Genomic DNA, 26971 nt, shown 5'->3' with positions numbered 1-26971 from the left:
CAAGACACCAGGCACTTGGAGTGCCTGATGCTAGAAATCAGCCCTGATGAGTATTCATATGCCTGGTTTGGCTAATAGAATTACCCAAACTGTCCTGAAGTGCAAAATTGTTTTAATTGTATATGAGTACTGCTTCTGCTGGGTTTTTCGATCTCTCTCTTAATGATCTGGATGAGGAGGCAGATGAATATAGAAGTTGTAGAAAAATTAAAATCTGCATTAATTTTTTTTTTCTTTAAAAAGGCTTGTTTATTGCCCATGAAAGCATTGGGGTATTTACAGGAAATAAACCCCGAGATTAAAGGCTTGAGAATGTGATGTTAGGTACTTCAATTAATCTTTGAATATGATGATTCCCACATGTGGAAAATTGCAAGGAAATAACTCTCATGCTATTGAGTTTGTTCTATTCTTTCCAAGATGCACACATATTTGAAAATTACTCTGAACAAATCTGATAGCATCCCTGGATACCACAGACTGAAAATAAGTTTAAAAGAGCCCCCAAAGGATAGTCTGTGGGACTTTTCACCATATCAGACAGTTATTTCATTTGCTGAAGTATATGCTTCCAACCTGTCACTGGTAACTTTAAGTGCTTATCTGCTAGTCTGCTATTGAAAATTATCCTTCTAATTCTTGTAGATCAAAATGTGACCAAAACTTTTCCAGGCTTTTTTCCTTTTGCTCTTTTTGTTCCTTTAAATACAGTGATAGTTATGTGAGATTTAAAAAGGCAACCATCTTCTATTGTTCTACTTTTCTGAAGTAGTGAGAGAAAGAATACAGAAAATGCCTATAAATGGTATTATATATATGCTGTGTCCATACATGTGTATGTATGCAGGGATGTGCAGGGAAAAACAAATTAAAGCAGTGTAAAATGTGTTGTTATCTAAAAATTCAGGTATCTCAGCAGCAAACTTGCTCCAGGAACAACGGTCCTTTTATTTAGTTTAAGGAAAAACCTCTGTTATGCACAGCATAAAAAGTCTTCTCGGTCACCTGGGTGCTCTGGGTTAAGCCCTTGCCTAGAACCTATATAAGCAAGAGGCAGCCAGTATGTTCAATATGTGCATTAGTGTATGAGGCCATGTCTATGTATCAACGTATATACATATGCATGAATTCATATCTCTATATATGTGGGTAAACAGACTTTTAAAGTAATCCCAGGTTATGGTTTCTGTATCTATGCTTGTGGACTTTCAACCCTCACTAGGAAGTGGAGCTTCTCGGCTTTTTCAAGTTTTGTCTCCTTTTAAGTAACCATTCGCACATACATATATCTGGGATGGTATCCCCCAATTATTGCCTTACCTTCACATCATTGATGTTCATCCTCGTTCCCTCCTTCCCAACAAAGATGTCATCTATGTCAACCAGAATGTACCTGTCCAAGGAGAGTGTGAGCTTCTTCCCTGACAGGAAAGAGATGGCATCAATAAAGATCAGTTTGTGCAACCAGAACGTCAGGTTGTTTCCAAAAAGGACTCTCTGAATCCCATCGTGCAGCCCCAAGTCTTGGATGACAGTTGCGTACAGAGCAGCCTTTGGCAGTGCCGCAGGGGGCGGTCTGGAGGTCTGCAGCTCAGTTAAAAGCACAGGTTGATAGGTGGAATGGTTAAACTGGAAGACTGTCCAGTCTTCGCCGGGGAGTGGACCTTTCTCAACCCTTGGTGCTTTGGTAATGCGCAGCAGGGGAGACTGAGAGTTTACCACACAGTCTTTGAGAGCTACATTATTGTAAAGATGTAATGGCAGTCCTTTCAATTTTGTACTCGGGGAGCTGTTCTCGTTGGCTTTATGAAAACCAATTATGCTAACACTGTATTCCACACAGTATTTTTCCAGAAGCTCTCTATTCCACGAGTCCATGGATACATACTTTAAGATATTCTCATATATAACAATTGTGTATTTTCCTCTTCTATTGTCTGTGAGAGGGGGAATATCCCCCTTAGCTGGCGCGATGACCATGTGGTACTGAAATCTGCTGGATTCGAGGATGGCTATGATGTCTTGCCCCAACTGGGAGTACTGGCTTTCCACAAAGAGGAGGATGGTGGAATCAGTTTTAGATGGATCAATTGGCTTAGCTGTTTTCAGCTCCATGGACCTGTATGGCAGAAGCTTGAGGTCTTCACACTCTGCTTCGCCGGTGGTTTCCACGAGGGCCATTTCCTGCTTGTAGCCAGTGTAGAGGTAATAGGCAGAAATGACAATACTTGCCAAACAGAAGGTTGCCAGGAGAATGACCAGTGTTCTGAAACTTCTACGGAGCTTCACGATTAGATTCATCTTTTGCAGGACTTCCAACTTCTGTTGGACTTGCCACTTTTTTGGTTCTCTCTTCCTAAAGTCCCATAGGAGCGAGAAGACACAGAGGTGCTGATTCCCCTCCTGAGACGTTCATGTGACCATTGCAATGCATTTATGAAGCTGTCGGGGAGGTTATAAAGTTTTGGAGTGGGAAGTCAAAGGATCCGGAAAGCAAAATTGAAAGAGGTTTTCTCAGAACGCAGCAGCTGCCAATAATCAGTGAAGAGGACGCTTAACATTATCTGCAACAAGGAGTAAAAGAAGAGTAAATATAATAAAATCTATAAAGCAATTAAAAAACACACGCTAATAAAGATGGTGATTGATACTGGTAATCTGAGTTAAGAGGGAAGCTCATGAGCAGTTGAAGGAGCACTCAGTGTCACTTGCTTTCTTGCTGCATTAAGATAAACTGCATTAAACAGCTCTCCCCTATTCTTAGGGCATAAAAATGACATCTAAACCTAACTTTCTGAGGACATGTAACTCTTCATTTATGGGCATTTCTTCTCTAAAATGGTTCATTGATATTGCAAATGGGAATGACTGAAGATCAGAGGACAAAGTAAATGTTAAATATTGGTCCAGGTTCCATGTCAAACTACGTATTTTCAAAGGGGTAACAAATTCTGTGTTGGATTGTGAAACTAATAAAATTACAGTGAAAGAGAAAAGAGGACTTTGAGGAAAAATTTGTAGGGTTTTCCTCTCCAGTTTCCATTCTGTACCTGGAGTGATCAGTACTTTACAGCCTGTTTAAGGACTCTGGAATGATAAAGGTTGTGCGTGGATTTTCCAAGTGAATGAGTCGGCTACTAAAACTGCAGGCTACAGCTGTGCATGCCTCTGCACCTGTCAGGGTTGAATGGGAGGTGGTACTTCTCATGAAAAGTACCACAAGGGAGTTGAGTGCTGGGTGGGCACGTGGTGTGTGCCCTGGGCCATGACACCTCTAGCTAAAGGACTGGGGCTTCAGTCTGTTTCTGCTGTGCTGTGTGGCTGAAATAAGGGATGCTTAAACCTGACTGCCTGGCCACTTCTGAAGCCCTTGTGCAATTCCTGGTAGTTCTACCTAAATTAATGAAAAATTACCATTGGTAACAATAAACCATATGACTCAGAGGCAATTAAAACTAACTAAATAAATAGCCCATGCTGCTCTATGGATTTAAAAAGGAATTAACGTATTTCTGAATTATTTATATTGTTTACTTATTGGAACAATGTGAGACTGTAAACAATGGATGATTTCTGAACTGCAAGGAAGAAAATGCTATTTCCAGGCAGACACTTGCCAGTTGGTGCGTCCTCCTTCATTAACTCAGATTACACTTTTGAGTTTCATTCTGAAAACCATTCATCTTAAGCTTTACACCTAAAACTGGAAAATGCTTGCAAGAAAGGTATTGAAGAAATTTGTCTAACAGTATATTTTATGACTCTGGTATACAGTTCTAAGGACCCTCTTGACTGTGTCAGTTCAGGACCTTAAAAATGCAAGTGAAAAGTTTTAATTTCCTTTAAATGCCTCACATACCGCTCTCCTAGTACTCTACTGCTTTTGGGAGCTTATCAAGCAATGAACAGAATGCTGAAGTAATTGTGAATTAATAGGTCTACTTGCTCATGAGAGTCTTGTTGCTGCTTTTGCAGTTTAGAGAGAGGGAGTTGGTGCTTGAGACCATTTGTGACTTTGCTGGGTTCAGGTTTTTATCTTTCTCAGTTGGAAGCTTGCTAGGAGCATTGTACCCCTGTATTGTGGGCTACTCCATCAGTCACTCAGCAATTGGCCAAAAGGTGAGCAAGTTGGGTGGTTTATCCATCGACAGAAGTGAACAGAAATGAGAAATATGTTCTGGCTTTAGTAATGTCTAATGTCTTTATGTATGAGAGAAGAAATAAAAAGGAAGTCACAGCTATTACTAGGAAATTAAATTCATCCTGGTAATTGTAAGAGTATTTGCCCCTCTTTGTTGCTTCCCATGTTCTGCAGTTCTGGCTGCTTGCTGGGGTCTTGCTTCTTGCTAAGCCTGCAATTAAGATTTTATCCAGAGATAAAGCTGGATCAAGAGAGGCACACTGGGAGAGGCACGCTCGGAGAGGCACGCTCGGAGAGGCACGCTCGGTGGGGCAGCGCTCCCGCCTCGGTGAGGCCGACGCGTCACGCAGCCCGGCTCAGGTTTACCGGATCAGGATTGCTCTCCGTGGGAGGGGCAGTCTCGCTGCGTGGGTCCGCACAAACAGCTAACGGCAAGAAGCTGTAGTTTTGTTGACGTGAGACGGGCAGGTATCTTGGAAACGATAATTAACCCCCCCTCCTCTCGGACTCTGCCGCCTCTGCTTGCGTTCAGCACTAGAGGGCGATGGTCTCCTGCGTTTCAGCAGCCAGCCCCCGCTCCCACCCCGACCCCGCGGCCGGAGCCCTGCCTGCAGGCAGGCTCCTTCCAGGGGGGCCGGGAATCCTCAGGGCAGGTGAAACGCCTTAACTGAGACTCTTCTGTTTAAAAATAAATTTAAAAACGAGGACTTCAGCTCTAAGAAAGCTGCCACTAAATCACGCCGAATGCTTACCATTACATGTCTCAGCCTACACTCACAGCACAAGGGAACACCATGCCTGGAGACCTACAATTGGCTTTTTTCTCACTGTTCTGTCCTGCTCCATCGCCCAGATGCTGGCATTGCAAGCTGTCAAAATAATGCGTTTCGTGAACCAGATCTTTGCCACTGCAACTGCTTGTATTGGTAAAATATGAGAAGCCCTTGTACTAGCCAAAACAAAAACATAGTCTTCATTCCAAATCATTTGATCCAAATAAATCTCTTCCAGTTAAAATATTAGTAATCAGATTTAATGTAAACTAGTACATCTGTTGTGTGCAGATGTTGTAACAAGTGCAAGCATTCATTTATCTAGATATCTAAATACTAGAACTGACAAGGAATCTAAACTTGCATACAGAAGCCTGGCATTGGAGCAGGTACTCTTTTCAGTGTGTGCATTGTTTGAACTGCTCTGTTGAACAGATTATACTGTTCAGTAAAAAAAAAAAAAAGTGTGAAGTAATTAAAGTTTATGAAAATAAATCAGCTGTATTAGCCATTAGTGGGACATTTTCCAAGGCATAATTGGAAGTTAAGTGCCATTTGTGCCTTTGAAACTCTCCCCTTAAAGTTCAATAGCTTTATATTCACTCAGAAATTCAAATATCTTTGGAGTATTCGGCATTATATTAATTTGAGAAACATGAAAATAGGCCATATTTCATAATTAACATTACTAATGTAGCTTCATTGTAGAAATAGATGTTTGAGGTCCGGTGTTCCTATGGTCACTGATTGGCATTCCTTGACTCTTCAGGGGTGAAGCCCAAAGTTGGGTACATTTGATCAAGTAATCAAGGTTATATTCATCCAAAGTTGGCCTTTCAGTAGATCTTCAATCTTGCGTTCAGCTGACTTCCTAGACATGAGGCCTTTTTCCAGAAAGAGGAAAACTGCAACTCTGTTGTGATTCACAGAGTGGAAGGGGTTGGGAGGGACCTCTAGAGATCATCTAGTCCAATCCCCTGCCAGAGCAGCATCACCTAGAGTAGATCACACAGGAACAAGTCCAGGCGGCTTTGGAAATTCTCCAAAGAAGCAGACTCCACGTCTCCGGGCAGCCTGTTCCAGGGCTCTATCACCCTCACAGTGAAGAAGGGTTTCCTCATGATCAGGCTGAACCTTCTGTTTCCAGTGTATGGCTATTGCCCCTAGTCCTGTCACTGCACACCACTGAGAAGAGCCTGGTCCCAGCCTCCTGACACCCACCCTTTAGATATTGATAAGCATTGGTAAGATTCCCCCCTGAGCCTCCTCTTCTGCAGGCTAAACAGACACAGCTCTCTCATCAATGCCATGGCTGTCTGCAGTAATTTTAATTTTTCTCTAATTCAGGCAGTGAAATTAAAACAGAAGTTTAAAAACTGCTGCCTACTTACTAAATAATACTTCCTGCTTCCCCATAAAAATGCATTTGATTGATGATTAAAGCATACCGATTTTGAGGATGATTGATTGGGAGATTAAGACTTGGCTATTTAAAACTGATCACACAGTAGTGAAGAGAAACACCCTCTTATTAATACCATGTTTTAACACTGCATCAGGAATTAAAGCTGATTCTCTCATGGTCCAGTTCTTATATGCAGACCTTCTCACTGGGCTTCGTGATTTAACAAGCATGCTGACCAAATTTGGTGCAACTAATCAATGGGGGGAATACAGACATTGCAGAAGGCAGTTACATATTGCAAAGGTAGCTGTTAATTGCTAATGAGCGATAGCTGAAATAATGGAGCTATTGCCTGGGTAAATAGGGAAAATTCCATTAAGAATGAGAGTTGCTGCCTTCTATCATCCATCAGGAGAAATGGGTGACAAGTGAGCAGTTTGGCTCTGGCAGGAGGCCAGCGGTGAGTACTGGGCGTGTGGGCTACCTGACTGACCGAAGGACAGGGCGAGCACTGCCTTACTGGGCTGTTACAAGCTCTTCTGCATTCCTTACCTGTCCTTGAAGGTAGGCTAATCACCTCTGGTCCAGTTCAGCTTATGGAAAGCAGAGATACTGATGTTAAGCAAGCAGTGGTGTTTATCCATCCTATGAATTGAGCTAATAGACTTCATGTCTGCAGCAGATTAAGAGTGTGTTGCTGATTACAGTGTTGAGCAGAGCAGGACACTCGTCATATCACCTCAATATGGTCATTTCTAGCCTCCTGTCTGCACCAGAGTGCAAGGCTGTGTGGAACACTCTACAGGTAATTAATCTGGAGGCAGGCCAGAGGTTTCCTCTCATCTTATTCTGGCATAAATCAGAAGTCAGAATGTCTTTATTTTCTATATATAAAACTTCCCTTTAGGCTAAAAAATTAATGTAAACTCTTTCCTCTTTTCCTTCCTTTCTCAGCTTGTATGACTCCTGCTATTTATTAGCAGCCCAATGATCCATGATACCTATGTGCTGCTCCTTACATATGACTGCTCATTCAATACAGAAACAAGCCAACTGATTTGAGTGAAAAATTACTCCTGTTGACCATTAGAAAAAGTTCAGGGTTTTTATTCACTGCAGAAGAAAAAACAGTTTTATAATCTCAGAAAAGTTTCCAGGAGACCTTTTTTTTTTACTTGGGTGCTTCTTGAAAGTAACTGGTTTTTTTGTCAAGCCTAACGAAGCTGCAATGTATTTTATGTTTATATATGTGGCTTTGCTCATGAGGGGTGCTAATGCCAGCTGTGTACAGCTTACCCCAAGGCTTTAGAAAGCTTTTTTACCAGCTGGGAAGCTGTCCTTACCCTAAGTAAAAGTTATTGCAGGTCTTCTAATTTTGTTCTAATTCTTTATTATAATTTCTGAATTGAGAGGTTGCTCAGCACTTTCACTTCTTTTATTTGTTTTCAGTGCATAATCATCTGTAAGTTAAACCACTCATTTTTCTATATCTTCAGCAACTCAATCAGTTTATAGTGCACATGTAATCTTGCGTGATTCCAGAAAGCTAATTATTTAGCCAGAGGTTGAAGTCAATAATCAATGAATATAAAGCAAAGTGTTTGAAATATCTCGACTTGTGCACCCAAGGAAAGCTGGCACAGTCTCACGCGTGAAACGATACTTGGAACCTAGCTCTTTGACCCTTTTGACTTCTACCTTTCTTTGGCTTTAAACTTTTCCAGATGATTTTAGAACTTGAATCTTTGAAGAAAAAAGGCTCCCTGGTGGAAAGGTAGATAAAGGCATATTTGGAGATGGGTTTTACACATGTACATATTCTCACACATGTGGGCACATATGCACACACATCCCTATCTCCTACTATGTATACAAGACAGTTGGGAAACGTGGCATAAAGGGACTCGGCAGGTCTGTAAAATCTTCACTTTTGATCAACTGATGACATCCAGTTGCTGCACACAGATTCATGCAAAGCTAACAGTGTGTGTCACTCCAGGACCACCAAAGTTGTTCTGTTTTTATCATGGTTAATATGATAAACATATCAAGTTTATTTGAAACATACTAATGGAGGGGTTTATTTTCAGTGCTCTTCTTGTCTTTTGACCGAGTACGGGAATTGCAGTTAGAGAAAGCCTTGTAATAATTATTTCTATTCCTTTACTACGTCTGAAGGTGGTGTGCAGATGACTTGCCACAAGTCCCACTTTCTTGGACACACATGATCGAGGTACTGTTGTAACAGCATGTAAGCAGACATGCTTTGCTCTCATTAATTCATATGTGATCTGAAGATGCTGACTTATGAAATGGGGGGGGGTTCTTATCTGTGCTTTTAGACAGGTAAGTATAACCTCTTCTAATGAGACCCCCCACAGAGTTATTCTACGCAAATCGGTGGGATGCTTTTAAAAATGGGAATTAATGAGACTATAAGGAAGGTAATGTTATTTCTGTAAATCCTCATAGGATTGTTGCCTCCCTTGATTCTCTAGCCCATATGTAAAACTACACATTGCTTAACTTTAGCAGAAATTTGTTCTAAGACTTAAGCAGACCACACTTCCGGTGAGCGTTGACTGATGTTCATCTTCAACGTTTTTTTTTGCTGACTCATTAACAATCCCATGGTTATCTGCAATACTTAGAAATGCACATAAATACTCCATCTGTAATGTTTCAGTGACATTTCCTCCAATTGTCACAACTCATCAGTCCAACACATCAGTGGTTTTGAATATAAGTAGTTGTAATATTTCCTCAGAAATCACTGACTGCTGATTTTTCTTGAGTGTCAAGTGTATAACACTTTAAGCATAGGCTTAAGAGGACCATGCATAAAGAGACAACCTGTATATATTTCTTAGTTTTTTTATAGAGTGGCCCTGGTCACCATCAAAACAGATAGATGTTAATGAACACCTTCACATTTTGTGCAGCTTCATACATGGCAAAAGCCTTGCGTAATGATATCAAAATATGTAACTAAAAAAATATATTAAAATATACATAATACTTTGATGTTATCAGGCAAAACACCTTAGCTTTGTGGCCAGACCTAAAATTTAAAAAAAGTATTGTCTCAATAGCATTTTTGATAAATTTGTCCATGTTGCCTGAGTGATAGTAATAAGATCTATCACTTTTCACCAGTAACTCACCAAAATTTCAAAAAAGCTAAATAGCATTATTCTTGGGTCCAGGCCTGACTTTCCCAAGGTCAATTAGACCCGTGACTGAGCTGAAAGCAACAGCTACTCACTCTTGCATAACTTCCTTCAACAGATGGGTAGAAAAGTAACTGAACTGCCAAGAATGAAAAGAAGGTTTTGAGAGATGATCTGCATGTCAGAAACTTACTGCTTAAGCCATGATTACACAGCCAGAATGTCGTGGCAGAAAGTTGTAGCTGAAAACACAGCAGTGTTCTCCTGGTACAAAGTTGTGTGTGACCTACAGGATAGAGGTCTTGGAGTTGGTGCTTTGCTTTCCCAGTGGCATTAATGGAGAGTACAGGTGTAGTGAACATCCTATGATTGCCCCAGTCCTTTTGAATGAAGCTGCTGAATAAAAGCAGGCCTGACATATTTTCCTGAGGCAGCCTGCAAAACGTTCCTCCTGACTTGATGCTACAAATCTTCTGATCTCGCTTGGTTAATGGCTCTTCATCACTTTTCAATTCATAGTTTAATGCTTCACTGGAAGCCAATTTGAATTCATTTAACTTTTCAAATAAAACTTTTGTGAGATGCTGAATCAGATATTTTATTACAGTCCATCTATTCTGTTACTGTTTTCTACTTTTATAAGGCTGTCAATTAGCTATCCAGTTTCAATAGAATGATTTGTGTTGTGAATTCAGTTGAGAGGCAACATTTGTGCAATATAATGGCTGCCTAACTAGAAGTCCTTAAAGTCAGTCAATGCAATAGTCAAACGCTGTGCAGTTTGTTTGAGCATATATAAAAGCTAAGGCGTAAAAAAAAAAAAAAAAGCCTTTTATAGTTGTATTAGCATCTAAATAACTACACCTTTTCTGTAGCTATCTTGAAATCTTACCAAAGATTGTATAGATTTGCTGGGTACCTATTGAAACTTTGCTTTTTGGAGGTTTCTTACACAAAAAAATTTGAAAGCTACCTTTTCAATGAAAAGTCCTTTTGCCTACAAGACATAGTCCCAGGCTCTGGAATAGCTTATTAGAAGCTAAGCTCTTTGGTCTTTAAACTTTTTTTTATTATTAGTTAATGGTTTCTTGCACTTTCTGTTCTCCTATTACTGTTATGGGACCTAAAACGTTTGCTACCATACCAGATAATTAAAACGTCTCCACCTTTATATCGATGACTATATATTTCACTGAATAACATGTTTTGCAGTGCCTGTATCCTGTCACAGGGACTAGTTGTGAGAAAGTCTGATGTGGTCATATCTGTGTTAGGAATTAAAAAGACACCACTAATTTATTTTAGAGACGCTACTGCTGTCACATAGTAATGATCTATTACTACTGCAAAGGAAGTCTATTTAAACCCAGATAACAAAGACTTCGTACCTAAATCCTTAATGCAGCACATTTATCACATGAAATTTAAACAGAGGTTTATTCTGAGTTTACTCAAGCCAGGCTCCAGCCAACAGAGACCATTTTCAAATTCTGGGTACATTAACTCTCATTATAACAGCTTTCCTATATTTATTCTTTAAGTAAATTCTACTGGAGTCCTCTCTCCCCATCTTTGTCCTCGTTGCTTTAAGGGTTTCGTTACCATTGAGAACGTTTGGTAGAAAAATGGGTAGAACATATAATGAGTGGGTTTGATTCCAGCAACCTCCAGTCAGAGCTTGGTCTGGGCTAGAGCATCATCTGCACCATCAGCACTGGTGACAACATGGCAGGTCTTAACCAGCAAGTAGTGGTAATGGCAAGTATTGGCTTTCACGCAAAGTAAGGCAAGCAGAATGAATGAAGACAGGGTGACCCTCCACGTGCGCCTGTGTGTGTGTGCGCGCGTGCTTCCCAGACTTCCAAACAACGTTGTTTTAATGAGGAAAATTCAAATGGTCATTTCGACCTTGCTCATAAAATACTTGCATTTAATCACTGCTTTATTACCTGGTTTGGGAGCAGGAAGCTAAGTTTATAATCTCTCCTCTCTCTTTTCCATATATATAAATTGTTTAAATTAGAGTGTTAGTCTTAGACCAGGTTCCAGGCAGTCCTTAAGAACATTCTGAGTCTTTACTAGCTCTTCAATATTGGAAAGTTCAGCTTTTTGTGGGAACCAGTTATGGCTACACACATTACTATTGTCAGTAAACTACTTTAGACAGAGAAATGTCATCATGTACTAAAAATACTACAATACCCAACAGACCGTATCTCACTTTAATGTAGTTAAGTATTTCAGACACTGCCAAGCAGACAAGGTAGTCTAAGGAAGATTTATGGAAGATTATTCATACAAATTCAACTTTTTATCTTGAAATGATTGAATGGGTATTGTTTGCCTGTCAAGACAAAAAATGCCTAGCAGTGAGAAGATCAGGAAGGGAGCTGAAACTTTGAGTTCTGTCTCTTTCTGCACCAATATCATGCATTGCCCTCTGGAGGACATGTTTTTTGGGGTTTTTTTTTGCAGTACTTCAGTATTTCTGTCTGCATTGTGGGAATACCTTTTTCTACCTTTACATGGGCATTAACTGTAAAATGTTCAAACGTAATTCATGTTTGGTTCAAATGTATACAGCATGGATGCTGCAAACAGGGCATTTGAGAAAGAAAGTGCAAAATTCATATTTTCATGTGCAGTCAAATGTATTTGCAGTCCTTGCTTCCTTTTTCTTTATTCTCCATACCCTTGTTAAATTTCTTTGTGTTTATGTCTGTCAATGTTTTAGGGGCCTTCTCTGAGAGAAGGCATTTTCAGCTAACTGAAAGATGTCTTGAGATTTCTGGTGTGTCATATGTGGCCTATAGATACCGATTTTCTTTTATTTCAGAATATAAACAAATGTTTCATTTCAAAAGGTCTATTCATTGTTTTGTCTAGATAAAGTTCAATTTAGAAATGCCACTAGTAGGATAAAGTCCTACTTGGGAATTCAAGGAATTTTTTTTGTTGAGTCACACTAAGATCAGAGACTGGAACTAGAACTAATACCATTTGGAGCTATGTGATAGAATAGCGAGGCTTTGATTAACCTGTTGTTTTTGTGAAAAATCTCTGCTTATTGAACTACTGAGGCATTAACTTATTTTTGGAAGGGGAGGGTGGAATAAAAAACAAATCCAACTGCGTCTCAGTCTTTCTGAACATACTGCTCCTGCGCTAGGCTGGACTTAGTGAAGTTGTTTTATATTCCTATTTCCCCCTCTGGACTGGGTGCAGAACTATGCTGTGTTTTCCAATATGCATATGCTAGATGTATCTTGGAAGAGGAAATTCATCCTGGCTTTCTGGTTTATGGAAGGAGCTTACAAGCCAACAAAATGATGACCCATTAGTTGACACAATGATGCACTGTAATCCATAAAGTTCTGGTTTAGACAATATATACACAGATATTTAAGTTTCTGTCTGAATGTAAAGATTTTCCATAGAGGAGTAAGCCTTTTTGGAGGTACTTTAGTTAAAAATCTGAATAGAGCTTGCTTCAAAGCTGATGAAGAGTTAGTCTTATGGGACTCAGAGTATCAAGTGTTTTGAGGCAGCCACTTCTTGCTTTGCTCTCATGTGGACAGTACGTACTACAGAGGTCTCTTGATCTTTAATTGTGACTTTTCAGGTACAAATCACAGTAACGTGCATTCCTGCAGGTAATTTAGAAATAGAAAGGTATGGGGAAATGAGAGTCAGTTGATGTGTTAGAAGATGAAGTTCCAAAATCACTGCTTTTCGGTTATTAATGAGGTGGACCTTAAGGAGGAATGGTTCCTCTATCACTTCAAAACAAAAATTGACCCTCGGTTGCTAACAGTATTTACTGGCTTGCACCCTGTGCAGTAAGGGAGATTGCATACTATGTGTGTATGTGTGACATAGGGGTAGCTAAGGAAGCTCTGAGAGCATTAAAATCAAGAGACCAGTAAGTGTAATTTCTGTATCTTATGCAAAAGCCTAGAAACTACTGCATTTTCCTCTCATTTCCAAAATTTTCTGTGAATCACCAACCACCTGCCCTCCCCTTGGGTGGTTTACGGGGTGAGAAACATCCCAGAGAGAGTAAGCTCAAAGAATATCTGGAGGCCCTGGAACTAGAGCTCTGTCCTTCTTCTTGCAAAATATGGTCCCATGCAAAAGGAAAGTATTTTGGATAAAATGGCCCCTGAAACTAGAACCTAGAGGTGGGTGCCTATTTCATGACAGACTGTTTTAACTTTCCAAACAGTCGCCCCTTTTATGGCCAGCAGCTACTATTAATTATTTATCAGAACACTTATTTATACACTAAAAGCTAAATGCAATCCTTTCAGTGAAAGCCTGGCAGAGTGCAGGCTGACATAAGTAGCTGTGGATAGTCCTTCAGGAGGTTATGTTTCATGCACCGTTCAGCTCAGGGAAAAGCCCATTCACATTATTCTGTCTGCTGTGTGTCTGATAATGATATATACGTATGGGAGATTAAACCCCTGCCATTAGTAAAACTCTATAGCTGTAGATGCATCGGCCCCAAGCATTAGCTGTGCGTGCGTTTCTCAGCACTCTCGCGGGCCGTGGCAGGATGGCAGATGCTTCTCTCATCCCATGGCTGTGCAAGGACTAACTGAAGAGGCAAGATCGTCCTAGCTGCAATTCTGCAACAGCAGCCTTTGGTGCAAAACCATGCACTTTGCAAGTTTACCTATACCTTGGCCTGGGACAAATGCATCAGCAGCTCTATGTCTACAGACCTCCAATTGCTGTCTGCCTTACACTGCCTGCTTTGGGGTTGTGGTACGGAATACCTTAGCATCTTTTGGGGGAGGAAAGAGACTTGCGTGGTATCCTCCACATGTTGGGAAGAAGCAGGGAAAACACACTTCCCTAGGTAGTGAAAAGCAACCCAGAGATTCAGTGGGTTTTCCCTTGCCCAAGCTAAGTAAGCCAGGTACAGTTCTCATTTCATCAGCTTCCAAGGAAGAAGAGGGAATGTTTTTCTTTGTGCTGCTTTTCTTATGAAAGAAGCCCAACCCTGCCTACCTTCTGTATTTGCTCTGGCTCTGCAAAACCCATCCTTACAGCAGAAAAGGGAGGATTAATTTGCTCTACTTGCCTGCACTTGAGGAAAGCAGTTGTGAGCCTTCCTGTAGCCAGAGGGAAGGAAATAGGTTTAAATACTTCTCTGCTCATTCCAGAATTGAGTTTAAATCATGTCATAGTAGTACATTACTTCTGGTGCCAATATGTTTTCTTCATCAAATACTGACATGGTTTCTACACTGTTGTGCTGTTGCCATGTGATTCTGGTGGCATTACTGTTTATGTAGAATATTACTAGTTTTCTATAGGAACTGTCAATTTCAGAAGAATCTGATTCCATTCTAATTATTACTGACAGTAGTTGTAATGTTCTGATTGATGTGCATGGTTTTAGTTTTCTTCCAGCACCTGATTATTTTTTTTTTTAATAGCTCAAAGAATTTTCCTAATTTAAATGTTGACATAGATGGAAAATAAATTCTGTATTTGTACCTATTGTTCTTCTGCGTGGCTTACACTTCACGAGGGGCATTGCTTTAACATCTCAGTAAGAGAAGTAGACTTGTTGCTGTAATATGAGCATTCTTCAGCCTTCAAAATGTGAGACAGTACACTATAACTTAATGTTATAGTCATAACATAGGCCAGCCCCTAAACCTGATCTGACGGTCCTCAACTGCATCCCAGGCCTGAGAATAAAGGATCTGTTGAAGTTCCACCTTACACTGTACTCCTTAATCCTTGCAAAGGGTTTCAAACCCAGGCTCCCCTCACCTTGGAAAGTGTGGAGGCTCCTTGGCTCAACTTAAACTCAATGCTCTGTTCCTGAAGTTATTCCACAGGCTGGGAAAATTTCAGCTTCCTGCACAATTCTGTTATCCTTTGTCAGCCACCCAGACCCCAGCTTGAAATGTTTTGCTGCTCTTAGCCCAGGGTTTTCTTCTTTTCAGAAAAGCCCATTTTGCAGGTATGGAAAGCAGTTTCTTGGATGCACCTAAGAAGTTGAAGCACTATGAAAGCTTTACAGAATAAGCACTTGATAGAAGTAAACATCAATGTTTAATACACGCAGCTGAAGCTCAGCAGCCCTATGGTCACAGAGGCAATCAAATCAAAATTGTGGACTGAATGAGAAAGATTTGGAACAGAACCTTTTTTTTTTTTTTTTTTTGGTAAGAGATCATGATGTTCTTTCCCTTACTGCTTGCAGGAAAATAAAATGAGAAATGAATCTTTCTGGTGGTATATGGCTAAATGCAATTTTTTGTTTATTTAACTGAAAACTCAGTCACACCTACTAGTAGCTTAGAATTTTCTTTGATTGGTATTGCTCTTAGTTTGGAATATGTGGCCATGTTTTTCTTACATTTCCATACATTTCTCCCACTTGTACTGAATGATAGTTGAACTGTGGTGAAGCTTACGATTCCCTGCATGCTGCCACATCAACTGTTTGATCAATGCCATTACAAAAAGCGATATAGCAGATATCATAACCTCTAAATATCCATAAAGTTTTAATAGGACTTCCAGAACTTTATAGTGTGAGTTAACTGGCTGTTTGGACTGAAACGTGGATATATGTGAGGGCATATATGTGTTTGTGCAAGTGGTCAGTCACTCAAGCATCCTGCTCTCTGCTTGAATATAACCCTTTGGATGTGATTTATTCCAGGAAAATGAAAGTTGGAGGAGCATTTCTCCAGCCTCACAGAAAACAGTGGTGTCAACAAGACGTTAAGATATTCCTGCTTTCATTTCTGAGGCTTTCAGACATTAGGCGTTTATTATCAATCAAAATAAATGTCCATGTTCTGAGGAAATGGCGAAAAAACTAATACACAATCTTAAACTTCTGCACACAGCAATGCCATTAGGAACATCTAATCTAATAGAGCACATCATATTATTTGAATTGATAAGATTCAGAAGAAAACTGAAAGCCAAGAGTTTCCTTTGTTAAATGCAACTTGGCATTCCCTCCACTCCCCCTTCTTTAGAGCAGCATTTCAGAAAGCAAGTCAGACAGTGCAGGTTGGCTGAGGGTAAAATGTGCACGACGGAAAGTGTACAGACACGATGGGGCAAGACAGGGAAGCACCTGGCAATGTTACCAACTATTTAAAGTTTATGAACAAGGAAATTATGCTATTCTTCCACAAGATGAATGTCTTATAGCACGAGGATCATAAGAGGAAATAGGGTGCAAATGATTTATTTCTCTTTTTATCTTTGACTCTGATAACGTTCAGAGGTAGAAAAAGCAGAATAACCTGATACACGGGGTAGGCCAGATTCTGCAGCGTTTATTCACAGGGAGGGAGGGTCCAATCAACAGGATTAAGAGCTGCAGAAGTTAGTAAAAAATGATATAGTAAATTCCCTGGGGAGAGGAGAACTTAATGAGTGTGGGGTTTGTATGTTTGTGCGGTTACATTAGTGTAGTGCTTGTAGGAAGAGACTTATTCACCTCTAAACATTTCTCCTTTGATTGTTTACTCCCAGCAGCAATGACTTGGAGCCGGTGTGTCAGCTGTGAGATAAAAACGCTGGGCTGCCGCTGTGCTCTGATTCTGTAGTTGTCTGGAAAGCAAGCACTGTTTTCTTCTGTTTACCTCTTACTACCTGAAACAATCCTTCCTTCCACACTATGAATGATCATAGTGTGTTTAAAAAAAAAAAAAAAAAGGTGTTGCTGACGGGTGTTGTTTGGATATCAAACTGCTGGAAAAGAGCAGATTCGCAGGTCTTGGCTTCCTCACAGTATAATTAGTCTTACTTTAAATAGTACATATTTACTATATATCCAAGGAAAGCATTCACATTGTCATTTTAATACACTAATTTGCTTGACTTTGCTAGATGGTAGCATATAAAAGCCAAGTATATGGAGTAGACTGAAGAATTGCAACCTTGTCCTCTTTTTTTCTTCCTGTAACTTCCCATGCTTTAACTTCTGTGGTCTTTCATATATTTAGTCAGACAGCTCTATCCCCTCGGAGGGTGCGCATCTATTTACATAGAGGGCACTTGCATGCAAACATGGCAAAGACTATCTCAAACTTTGAAATAATGCTTTGAATACCAGGCTCTAGGCAGCTTTCTTAAGTACTTAATATGCATAATTAGGTTCTAGACAAACCATTTTACAGTGCTCAGAAACTGTTTACTTGTCTCTGAGTGCAGGCACTGTCTATATAGTCATACGAATATATACCCAGATGTATAGGTTAAAGTAGCAATATGTGGAGAAGCTGAACAATAGCTTACCTAGAGAAGAATTTCTCTTCCTAGCGTGCAGGAAAGAGACATCTGCTATTCAAATCTCTTCACATGGCTCCAGGTAAACTAGGGAGAGTTTTCAATTGATAGCAGATGTCTGAGCGGCATCCCGGGAAGGTTCCTCTTGCTCCAGCCCCAGTAACTGAACTCTACCGGCACAGTCACATCTCATTTATACACAGACTGTCCTTTTCAAAACAAGCAGCCAGCTGGAATGATTCAAACCTCTGTTCAGCACACCGTTAAAAATGCAGCTTCCGTCTTGGACATCGGGATTACACCGGGGAGCAACCAGGCTACAGCAAAAAGGCTGTGAGAACTATTTAATCACCCAAATACCAGCTGCTCCCGTTACTACTGCCGGTGCTGCTTCCGTGCCTCCTGTTTGCTGTAGTCAGCCTTCCTCTCCCTCATATCTACGAGAGTATTGAGGCGGCTTTGCAGGGTGGTGATTGGCAGAAGCGGCCAATTCCTCCAGCTAATCAACCCCCAGACTTTCAAGGACTCGGAGCTGCTCTGATGTCATTCCAAGCGAGGGGAGATGCTTCACGCGAGGACGCGGCTAATTCGGAGGCGAGCTGCCTTCCTCTCCCACCGCCGTGATTGATTAGATGCTCCGGGAGGATTTGCATAATCTGTCATTGTGCAGTTGGACCACCTCCCCTCCTGCCTGCCCGCCCAAAATGCGGGAGGAAAATGCCACTTCCAGCTTCTGATTTTACACCTGGAGTCTGCAACTGAAAGCCTGGAAAAAAAGAAAAGTTGAAAGAGTCATTTTCCTGGCAGGAGAGTGCTTGAGCCCCCAGCCCCCCACACCATCCCCAGCTGCTAAAGGAGGCTTAAGAAAATCACAGTATGAGAAGACTTCTTGGTTTCTATTCGACTGCTAAGGTCACTTGGTACAACAAAAGGTGGTTTTTGATGCAACAGCATACATAGTGTGACCAAAATCAAGTGGAGATGGCCCAGCAAGTTGGTTACAAATGATCTCCCTGACACCCCCTCTGGGTAGATACCAGCAAACATGGTGCTCAGAGGTGAAACGTATTTGTCTACTATAAGTGACACAAATTTCACCTTTTTGGTGTATAATTTCTTATTAAAATTTCTTATCTTATCCAGCTAGAGGTGAAACCTACCTCCATAGCCAAGAAACATGATTGTTGTGCTACTTCAAATTTTATTACAGAGGAAAAATGAAACACTTTCTATATTAAAAAAAATTAAATTTTATACCAATCTAATTTTCAATTTTTGCCGGCTTGACATCTTTCACTCCAAAACTGTTCTTTGTACAATACACCTTGGAATTGAAATTCAGCCAATTCTGTGCAGCAAATGTGAGGAGAAAATAGTTTTGTTCAAGGAGACTGGAACAAACCCATTCTGAGATGATGAATGACGCTGTAAACTCAGATTTGAATCATAGGAGGGTCAGCTCAACCTTTCGTGTTTCCAAAATAGTGTAAATAAATGGTGTTCCATTCAGTTTACCATTTACATCCCTCAGCTGGGATCTTCCACATGAAAAGCTATTTGCTCTCTGTGAATATCAAAGTTTCAAAGATGGTAGATATTCCTAACTGGGGAATAATTTATTCCTTCTGGCTAAATGAGAAACTGAGAGAAAATTAAAATTCAAAGTATGTCTGAGTCATTTCCTGCAATTTCTAATTACAAAGCACTTGCTTGGGGTCTTTTAAAAATGTCTTATACCTATGGCTGGAGCCGGATTTGGGATTTGTTTTCCAAAGACTGTTGCAAAGTTGGGTGTGGGGTTCCCACTGCAACTGGGTGGCAAGTGGGTGCTTCCTTGTGTCCTGCGTGAACATCAGAACTTAAGGCAAGCTGTAAACTCAAACCTACAAATCAAGTGGGAGTCTTTTCCTAACATGATGAAGACTTCTGGTCTAGTTGGTTGAAAATGCAAAAAATGCGAGAGCTTCCTGTTACTAATCTGATGGTGCAAAAAGAAAAAGACCAGTTGTTCTGTTCCTCTTTCTACTCATATATTTGACTCCAAGATGTCCTTCCAGCGCTGGAGACATCTCTGTGAGCAGAACGGTTTGGCTGTGGGGAGTGTGCTGCGGGACAGCTCTTGGCTGCTGCCAGATGTGGTGGGAGCAGCCATCTACCCCTTCAAAGCTGCTGCTGCAGATGTTCCCAGGGCAGGCCAGCAGCCAAGTGGTTACCCATAACATTGAGTGTATTTTAATTCAGATGCTAAAGTCACTCTGAACGTAAATCCTTGGCTTAAGAGCATGCCATGCTAGATGAATTCAACATGAAGCATGGCTGTTGACTCACACTGCCTTGATATCTGTTTGCTTTGCTAGCAATTCATTTTAAGTGAAGGATCAGGCAACTTACTATGCCAGGGTCTGCCCTTATTACAAACGTGTGGAAATCAGTTGGCAGAATTGCTCCATCTCTGTTTATGTAACAAAAAGAGCACACCAACCCTTGGGAAAAAGACAGTACAATTTGAATTTTCACTTCTCTGTCCTTTGGGTAGTAGTGAAAATTGAACTCCTCATACTCGGACACAAATGCACCTGATTTACCTAGAAAATCCTTCCAATCGTGATATTATTCTCATGTTCTGCTTTAGGCAAAAATATACAAGAAAGAGAATAGGACAGCAAGAAACAGAAATGAAGTATGGATGGAGTGAAACAATAAACAAAGTGAAATTCTAGAAATAAAACACCATATTAATGAGGTACCACATGTATGCCAAAACCCTTGCCACAGGATGTGTGTTTTTCTGGATTTTGCTTGCAGCACAGATTTGTGCATTAGCTGGTGGGACTACTGTATTGGTTAATACTTGTGGGATTTATTTTCCTCCCTGTATAGGTAGGCAGCCGCAAGTGCCTAGCTCCTCCTATCTCAGTAATTCAAAAATTACAGATGAAACCTAGCAGTACTTTGCCCCAACTAGTATTACTTTTCTAAAACATGACTTTTTGGTTTTATAACTTTGGGTTTGTTGTATGGGGTTTGTTTGTTTGTTTTGTTTCGTTAGTTTTATTTTGTTTTTCCTTCAAACTCCCCAGTGGAAGTAAGATGATTTTTTCTGTCCAAATTTTCTTGGAGCTTACACACATTACAAGACATACAAATGCTTTACTTTTCTAAACCTAGTGCTTTCACATAGACTGCTTAGCATTGTATAAGTTAACATGACTTTGAATCAGATTTTTTTTAAAGGGACATCTGCATATACTCTAAGGGCAACTGTTGAAAGGGCATCCTTCTCCTATTTAGGTGGTTAAATCCAGACTGATTCTCACAGTTATCTATTCTAGTTATCTATTCTAAGTCCTGTACTTAATCAGTACACTACACTATCCCTACAATATCTGCACACATTTTTAATGTATTTATCTTCATAGCACATTAGGAAGCAGACAGACACAATTCCTGCAGACCTGTTCTTAGAAACATGATACAGAACAAGCAACTACTTTCAGAAATTAGCATGTATAATATATGGCTTCTCCCTGGTTCACTCTTCTAGACTATTAAAAACTTGCACTGAAATATTTGGATTGATGTTCCGCTGTTATGTCAACCTTTAGTTTCATCTGACTGTCCCTAGTTTTCTCACCTGTTATTACAGTGCTCTGATGAGGTACTCCCTATTTCTCTCAAACTGCCTTGCAACACTGAGGCCATACTTCAAAATTAAGTTGACTACAATACATATAACTCTTTCTTTCAGCTAAAGACACATTTACAGTCTTTATTGAAAGAAAGATGGCTTTTAACACTTAAGTTCATAATGAGTTTAAAAACAAATAATTACTATTGCTGAAAGAACCAGCTTTTCCTTGAGCTGTGAGACTTCCTATGAACTTCTCTGTAATTAAACAAGTGTGTCTTTTATTAAACACACAGAGCAGTTCCTCTGCTGGTATAAATTGTCAAAACATGCATTGATTTCAGAGGAACTATGACAACTTATAAGAGTTATAGATTAGTCTCTAATTCCCTAGCAGCTCCTCAAGATATGCAAAACTTAATTACACTCACATCAAAAGTGCAAGAAACATAAAGGCATAGCAGAATGTGCTTTTTCTAGAGTATTCAAACATATATTTCATTAAGAAAAGTCTGTTTGGGGTGTTTATTTGATGTTTCAATATGTTTTTAGTTTTTTTAAATCTGAATATTTTGGCTGTGACTCAAAATGTGTTAAAGGTCTTATATACTCAGAAATGTAGGGATGAAATACAGATGTACTTGGAGCAGAGTTTCACACATCCCAACTCAGTGAAGGCATTTGTGTCTTCTGAAAGTGTCTGCCTCGTTGCAGGTTATTCTTATTTCCAAGATGACAGTGGAGAATATGCTGTTAGTAGTCCACTTAAGCACAAAGAGCTGATTTGAAACACCATCAACAGTAAAAATGACGCAAACTCCTACAAGCAAAATAATAAAAAAAAAAAAGGCAAAAAAACCCAAACTAGATTTCCCTGACTGCTGACTTTATCCAGCTACACAGTTTCTATTCAACTTCTGTTATTTTCCCCTATTTATGGTTGGACACACTACTGCAGATGATAAAGACAAATCAGTGCATACTAGTTCCGTAATTATCTTTATCTTAAACGTTTATTCCTTTGTAAAATATCTTTGTTATCCTAGTATGTGTTTGTTCCTGTAAGGCCTCAGATGTATTTGTTTCGGTGAGTGTATTGATACAAACTAATGTTGAAATATCTGTTAAACCAATATATGTTCATTAACATCTAGCAGTGGAGCTGCTCCACGTCTCTCTAATTACATTACTATTTTATGCCTTAAAGTGCTTACTCGACTATAAAATATAAAGTCTGGTCTTTTAAGTACTGTTATCAAGATACTATCAAAGCAAAAAAAGTTAGTTTGTTCTGTTTAATCCACAGTCTGACCTGTGTCACCGTTTTGTGAGTTATCAGCTCACTGTGACACTGAGACAAGGGTTCATGTTGTGTGAGAGAAGCATGTCTTCATGTATCCATAAAGCTTTTCAGGCTCATTCCCACAATTTTCCTTACAGAATCCTTCCTGGATTCAGCTTTGGCCTGAAGTCAGCGGAAAGATCCTGGGAAGTAAATGGGGGTAGGACTGGAGCTTAGAAAGGGAAGAGCATTTTCCCAGGCCACATTTAGTGCTGCAGGAGAGACTGAAGCACCAGAGAAGGTTTATATTGTGCCCAGCCCTCTTGTGATTTGTTTTTGAACCTGTAACGCCTTGGCAATGTACGGGAGATGTTTCTCATTTGGTCTGTTTTTATGAACACAGTTCTTGTCACCTCCCTGCTGATAAGCCGCTCAATCTGTATTTGTAAATCCTCACAAAAACTAGACTAAAAGCAGGTCCAATTCACCTGACTGCCTCGCTCACAAAAGCTCACCGCTACCTCCACTAAATTGCAAACTGTGGCAAATATGAACATTTGTTGATCTACAAACTCCAGTAGCATTCCAATTTCCCCTTTCCTTGGAAGTATGAAGAACCATTTCTCTCCTGTGTGACTTACAAAGGTTATCCTTCATCAGAGATCATCATATAGTTTCCCTCATCCCCAGTATTGCAGAAAGAAGTGTCGTCATCCTTCTGTGCATCACTTGTGGTGCTGGTCTCCAGTGCGAACACATCCTGAATTCAGACTGGGGAAGTGACTTATTTTAATGGGTAACGCATTCTGTACAACATTGCTTTACAGCAGTTTGAGGAACTCCTTACAAAGAAGGTTATGTAGTACTTTATTCTCCAACATGAACTTTAGAAGACCTATTTTCCAGTTCCTGATGATCTCTGGACAACCCACCATGATTTGTGCTAATTTATGATTTTCATAAAATGGAAAGAGTCTCCCTTGACATGCAGAGCATGCGCTGCAATGAAGAATGGGAAAAAAAAGGCCTAATTCCACTCTTCCTCCAGCGAGGGAAGAAGCCCACCCAAGAGACTGGGCAACACTTCTGGTGTGGAGGGACTGGTCCCTGCTGTGTCACTCTTCTGCTGTGGTCCTGTAAGCCTTCCTGCTTTCTTCCAGTCCCAGATTAGTGGGTATCTGGAGAAAATAGAACTAAGGGAGGCAACTAGAATGTGCTTGAAGGAAAGGTCTGTAACTTGGCCTTTGGGGAGTAATATATATTCTTCTCCTCTCCTTGAATTTTAAGGACCAATTATCTACCAAATTATGGTATTATTTTAAGAAAGAAAGAGGTAATTCATTTTTGCTGCTCTATCACAACACTTGGGATCATGAAAACAATTATCTTTGTATAATATCAACATTTGGTCTTCATGTGCCAGCTGCATATCTGAGCCTTGTTGGCTTTCTAAGTAAAGAGAGAGTAATGGGGTTGTACCACTGCAGTATGTTGGTTTTCCTGATGAATAAATCAGCAAGTTGGTACTTCAAATAAATTCTTAGAGGATCCAATGGTTAACAGCTCACACAAGAAAACAAACATTATAAACAGTGAAGTTGTAGTAGCACTGGTAAGATGCCTAGAGGAAGGGGGTTTGTAATAAAGAGGACCCCAAGCCAGCTGTTGGCAAAGCAATTATCATGAAGAACATCATCCATAAAACTCAGTGATAGTATACAAATCTGAAAACTAAGCTTTTGCTCCTTGGTTATTAAAACTTAAACTTGAACTCTTGGTTTAATATATTAAGTGATTTTTTTTTTTTTAGTTATTCAAACTGTGGAATGATTCATAAAGTACCTTAATTAGACCATATCTCCAATGGGAGTCCCCTTTAACATGTCTACAGAGGCTCTTTAAAAACTCTAATCCACTTCTGAATAAAAGGTGAAACCAGGAATGATCTTTTCAAAGAGGAAACTACAAAGAACATTTATCTTTCTCTTTTTACTTTTCTGTCCTTGCGATCTAGATATCAAGCTTCCATTACATTCTAAGGATGACTTTTTTTCTAGGTTAGCTCTCACAAGCATAGGTTTTTATATACCCTAATTTAAAACTTTAAAAAAATGTCTTAAAGTGAAAATCCGTTACTAAACCACTTCCAAACTGGTATACTAGTGTTACTGTAATAAATGGATCCTGTTGTACAGAGAGTTTTGTTTCACCTCTTAGCAAATTTCTTTTATTTTAGATAATCCCATTATCATTTGTTTTCTGCTTCATCTAGTCCTATAGTAGGAGGTCTCATGCTTATGAGCTGCTTCTGCTTAATGCTCCAACTAGCATGGGAAATCTGGATGTTGAACAAAGCTTTTGTATATTGGTTTCTGTTCTCTTCTGTGCCCTACACCTTTGCAAACTGCCACTGCTCTGAAGCAGGTCTGTGGTACGTGGAGGGACTTGGTCTTCCCTCTCTTAAATGAATTGATTTGCTCATAGTGATTATTTCGTACATTAATGGTCTGCACTTGGAAGGTCTCCAGAATGTGCTGTACAGCCTTCTGTTTTAAGGAATTGTGTTTGTCTTTAACTGTGCAAAAATGTTTGTCTCCTTAAGATGAGTACCTCTGTTAGCTTCAGTGAGATTAATTGTATAAGTAAATAAGTACTCTGGGTCCAATGTTTTTACATTACAATAAGCACTAGCTGTTGATTACGGGAACACTTTCAGCATCATAACTTTCAAAACTATGCCAGGGTTTTGGCATCCTCTCCAGCCTGGCAGAAGCTCTAGGTCATGCTGGTACGCATTTGGAATGGTCTCTTCATTTCTCTTGTGGGCTGAACTGCACTGCTTTACAAAAGCCACCCCAAACCACGAAACATGACACGCCCCACTAAAACAGGGAAGGTGGAAGTACTCCTTCTGAGGTCTATTTTTAAACTGATGTAACTATGCTGTGTCTCAACATTAAAAATAAAACCCACACAAACCTGGCCTCAACAAAAGGGAAGCTAACATACTTCAAGAAATTGTAGTCTGACAAGGGAAATCAGGATTATGATTTTATATTTACCTTGCACATTCTTTCTTTAGACACGAGATCTCTCTGCAATGTCTGTAATGAGAACAGAGTTAATAAGCTAAAGAAATGCTTTTAATGTCTAACTGCTATTGATTCGTTTGTCTTGAGGTAGCAATTGCTTAGACTTTTAGCACTGCTCTCAAAATCAGGAGGGCAGCAGAAGGAATGGTCTGTTGGTTTTTTTTGAATAGGCAGTAGAGTTCAGTGTGAACAGTGCACAGTGATCATTGCTCTTCAGTCAGTCATCTTTGGACTCTGATTCCTTTTTTTTTTTTTTTCCTCATGGGAAGAAAATAAAGGTGACAATTAAAATGATCAAAGAAAAACATGGATGGGGTAATCAAGAGTGAGAGCACTCCAAGTGAATATGCTCTTGATACTTGACTTAACCATTATACTCCCTTATCATGTTCATTCATTCTCTTCTTATGCCAGTCACGCTTAACAGGTTACATTTGAAAGTATCTGGTTCTATTTATAATGATGTTTTGGAGTTGCCTCTTTGCTCTCTGAAGATTTCTTAACACTTCAGAAATAATAGTCAGAATGTTGTTTGCTTATTTATTCCACTGATGTGACTACTGGGTTGTGTGCATTTTGGTTTAGATGTGGTGGTGGGTTTTGGTTTTTTTTGGTTGGTTTGTTTTTGTGGTCAGTTTGTGGGGTTTTTTGGGTGGAGTTTTTTTTTTCATGGCAGAAAAGCATATACACTTTGAGCAGTGACTCTGTGAACTGAAATTATCATATAAAAGCTAAACACCAGTAATATTTGTTACAATATGAAATGTAGGCTCAAAATAAATAGATTAACTGATGAGAGGATAATATGTTGATTTTCCTAATGGCATAAAGCTTTTTATGTTAAAAAGAAAAGCGTTTTAAGAAAGTAGATATTCCACAAAAGAAAAAAAAATTAAGCATGCTGCTGTTCTTTTGTCTTATTTCAAATCTGTTACATCTTGTGCTCCCATAGAGGGCAATATTGTATAAAAGATAGGTTTAAGCCATGTATTAGGGAGCCGCCAATTCATCTGTGTTAATATACTTTAAAGAAAATTGCTTTTACAATAAATTTGATGCTACATTTCCCTTCAGCCAGGCTATGACTAATACACACAATAATGTATGCCAAACCACATAACAGAACCTCGTTAAAGGTAGAAGGAAATTAATTTTGTGGATTACTTAATTGTAGGTTGTTATGGCAAAAAGTCACATTTTGGC

At 39.7% G+C, this 26971-nt stretch overlaps 1 protein-coding gene across 1 annotated transcript in view; it reads right to left on the bottom strand.

Moving 5' to 3' along the window:
- Positions 1-2301, bottom strand: part of NDST4 (N-deacetylase/N-sulfotransferase (heparan glucosaminyl) 4) — an 81618-nt gene extending 79317 nt beyond the window's left edge. The window contains exon 1 of the mRNA XM_010156982.1: positions 1321-2301. Coding sequence (XP_010155284.1) covers positions 1321-2301 — 981 coding nt within the window. The remainder of the gene's footprint in view (positions 1-1320) is intronic.
- Positions 2302-26971: the final 24670 nt, after the last annotated feature.

This window comes from Eurypyga helias, unplaced genomic scaffold, assembly GCF_000690775.1.
Source record: "Eurypyga helias isolate BGI_N326 unplaced genomic scaffold, ASM69077v1 scaffold4988, whole genome shotgun sequence".
In the NCBI taxonomy this organism is placed as follows: domain Eukaryota; kingdom Metazoa; phylum Chordata; class Aves; order Eurypygiformes; family Eurypygidae; genus Eurypyga; species Eurypyga helias.
The sequence above is the reverse complement of the archived record's forward strand: the minus strand, read 5'-3'. Positions and strand labels throughout refer to the sequence as shown.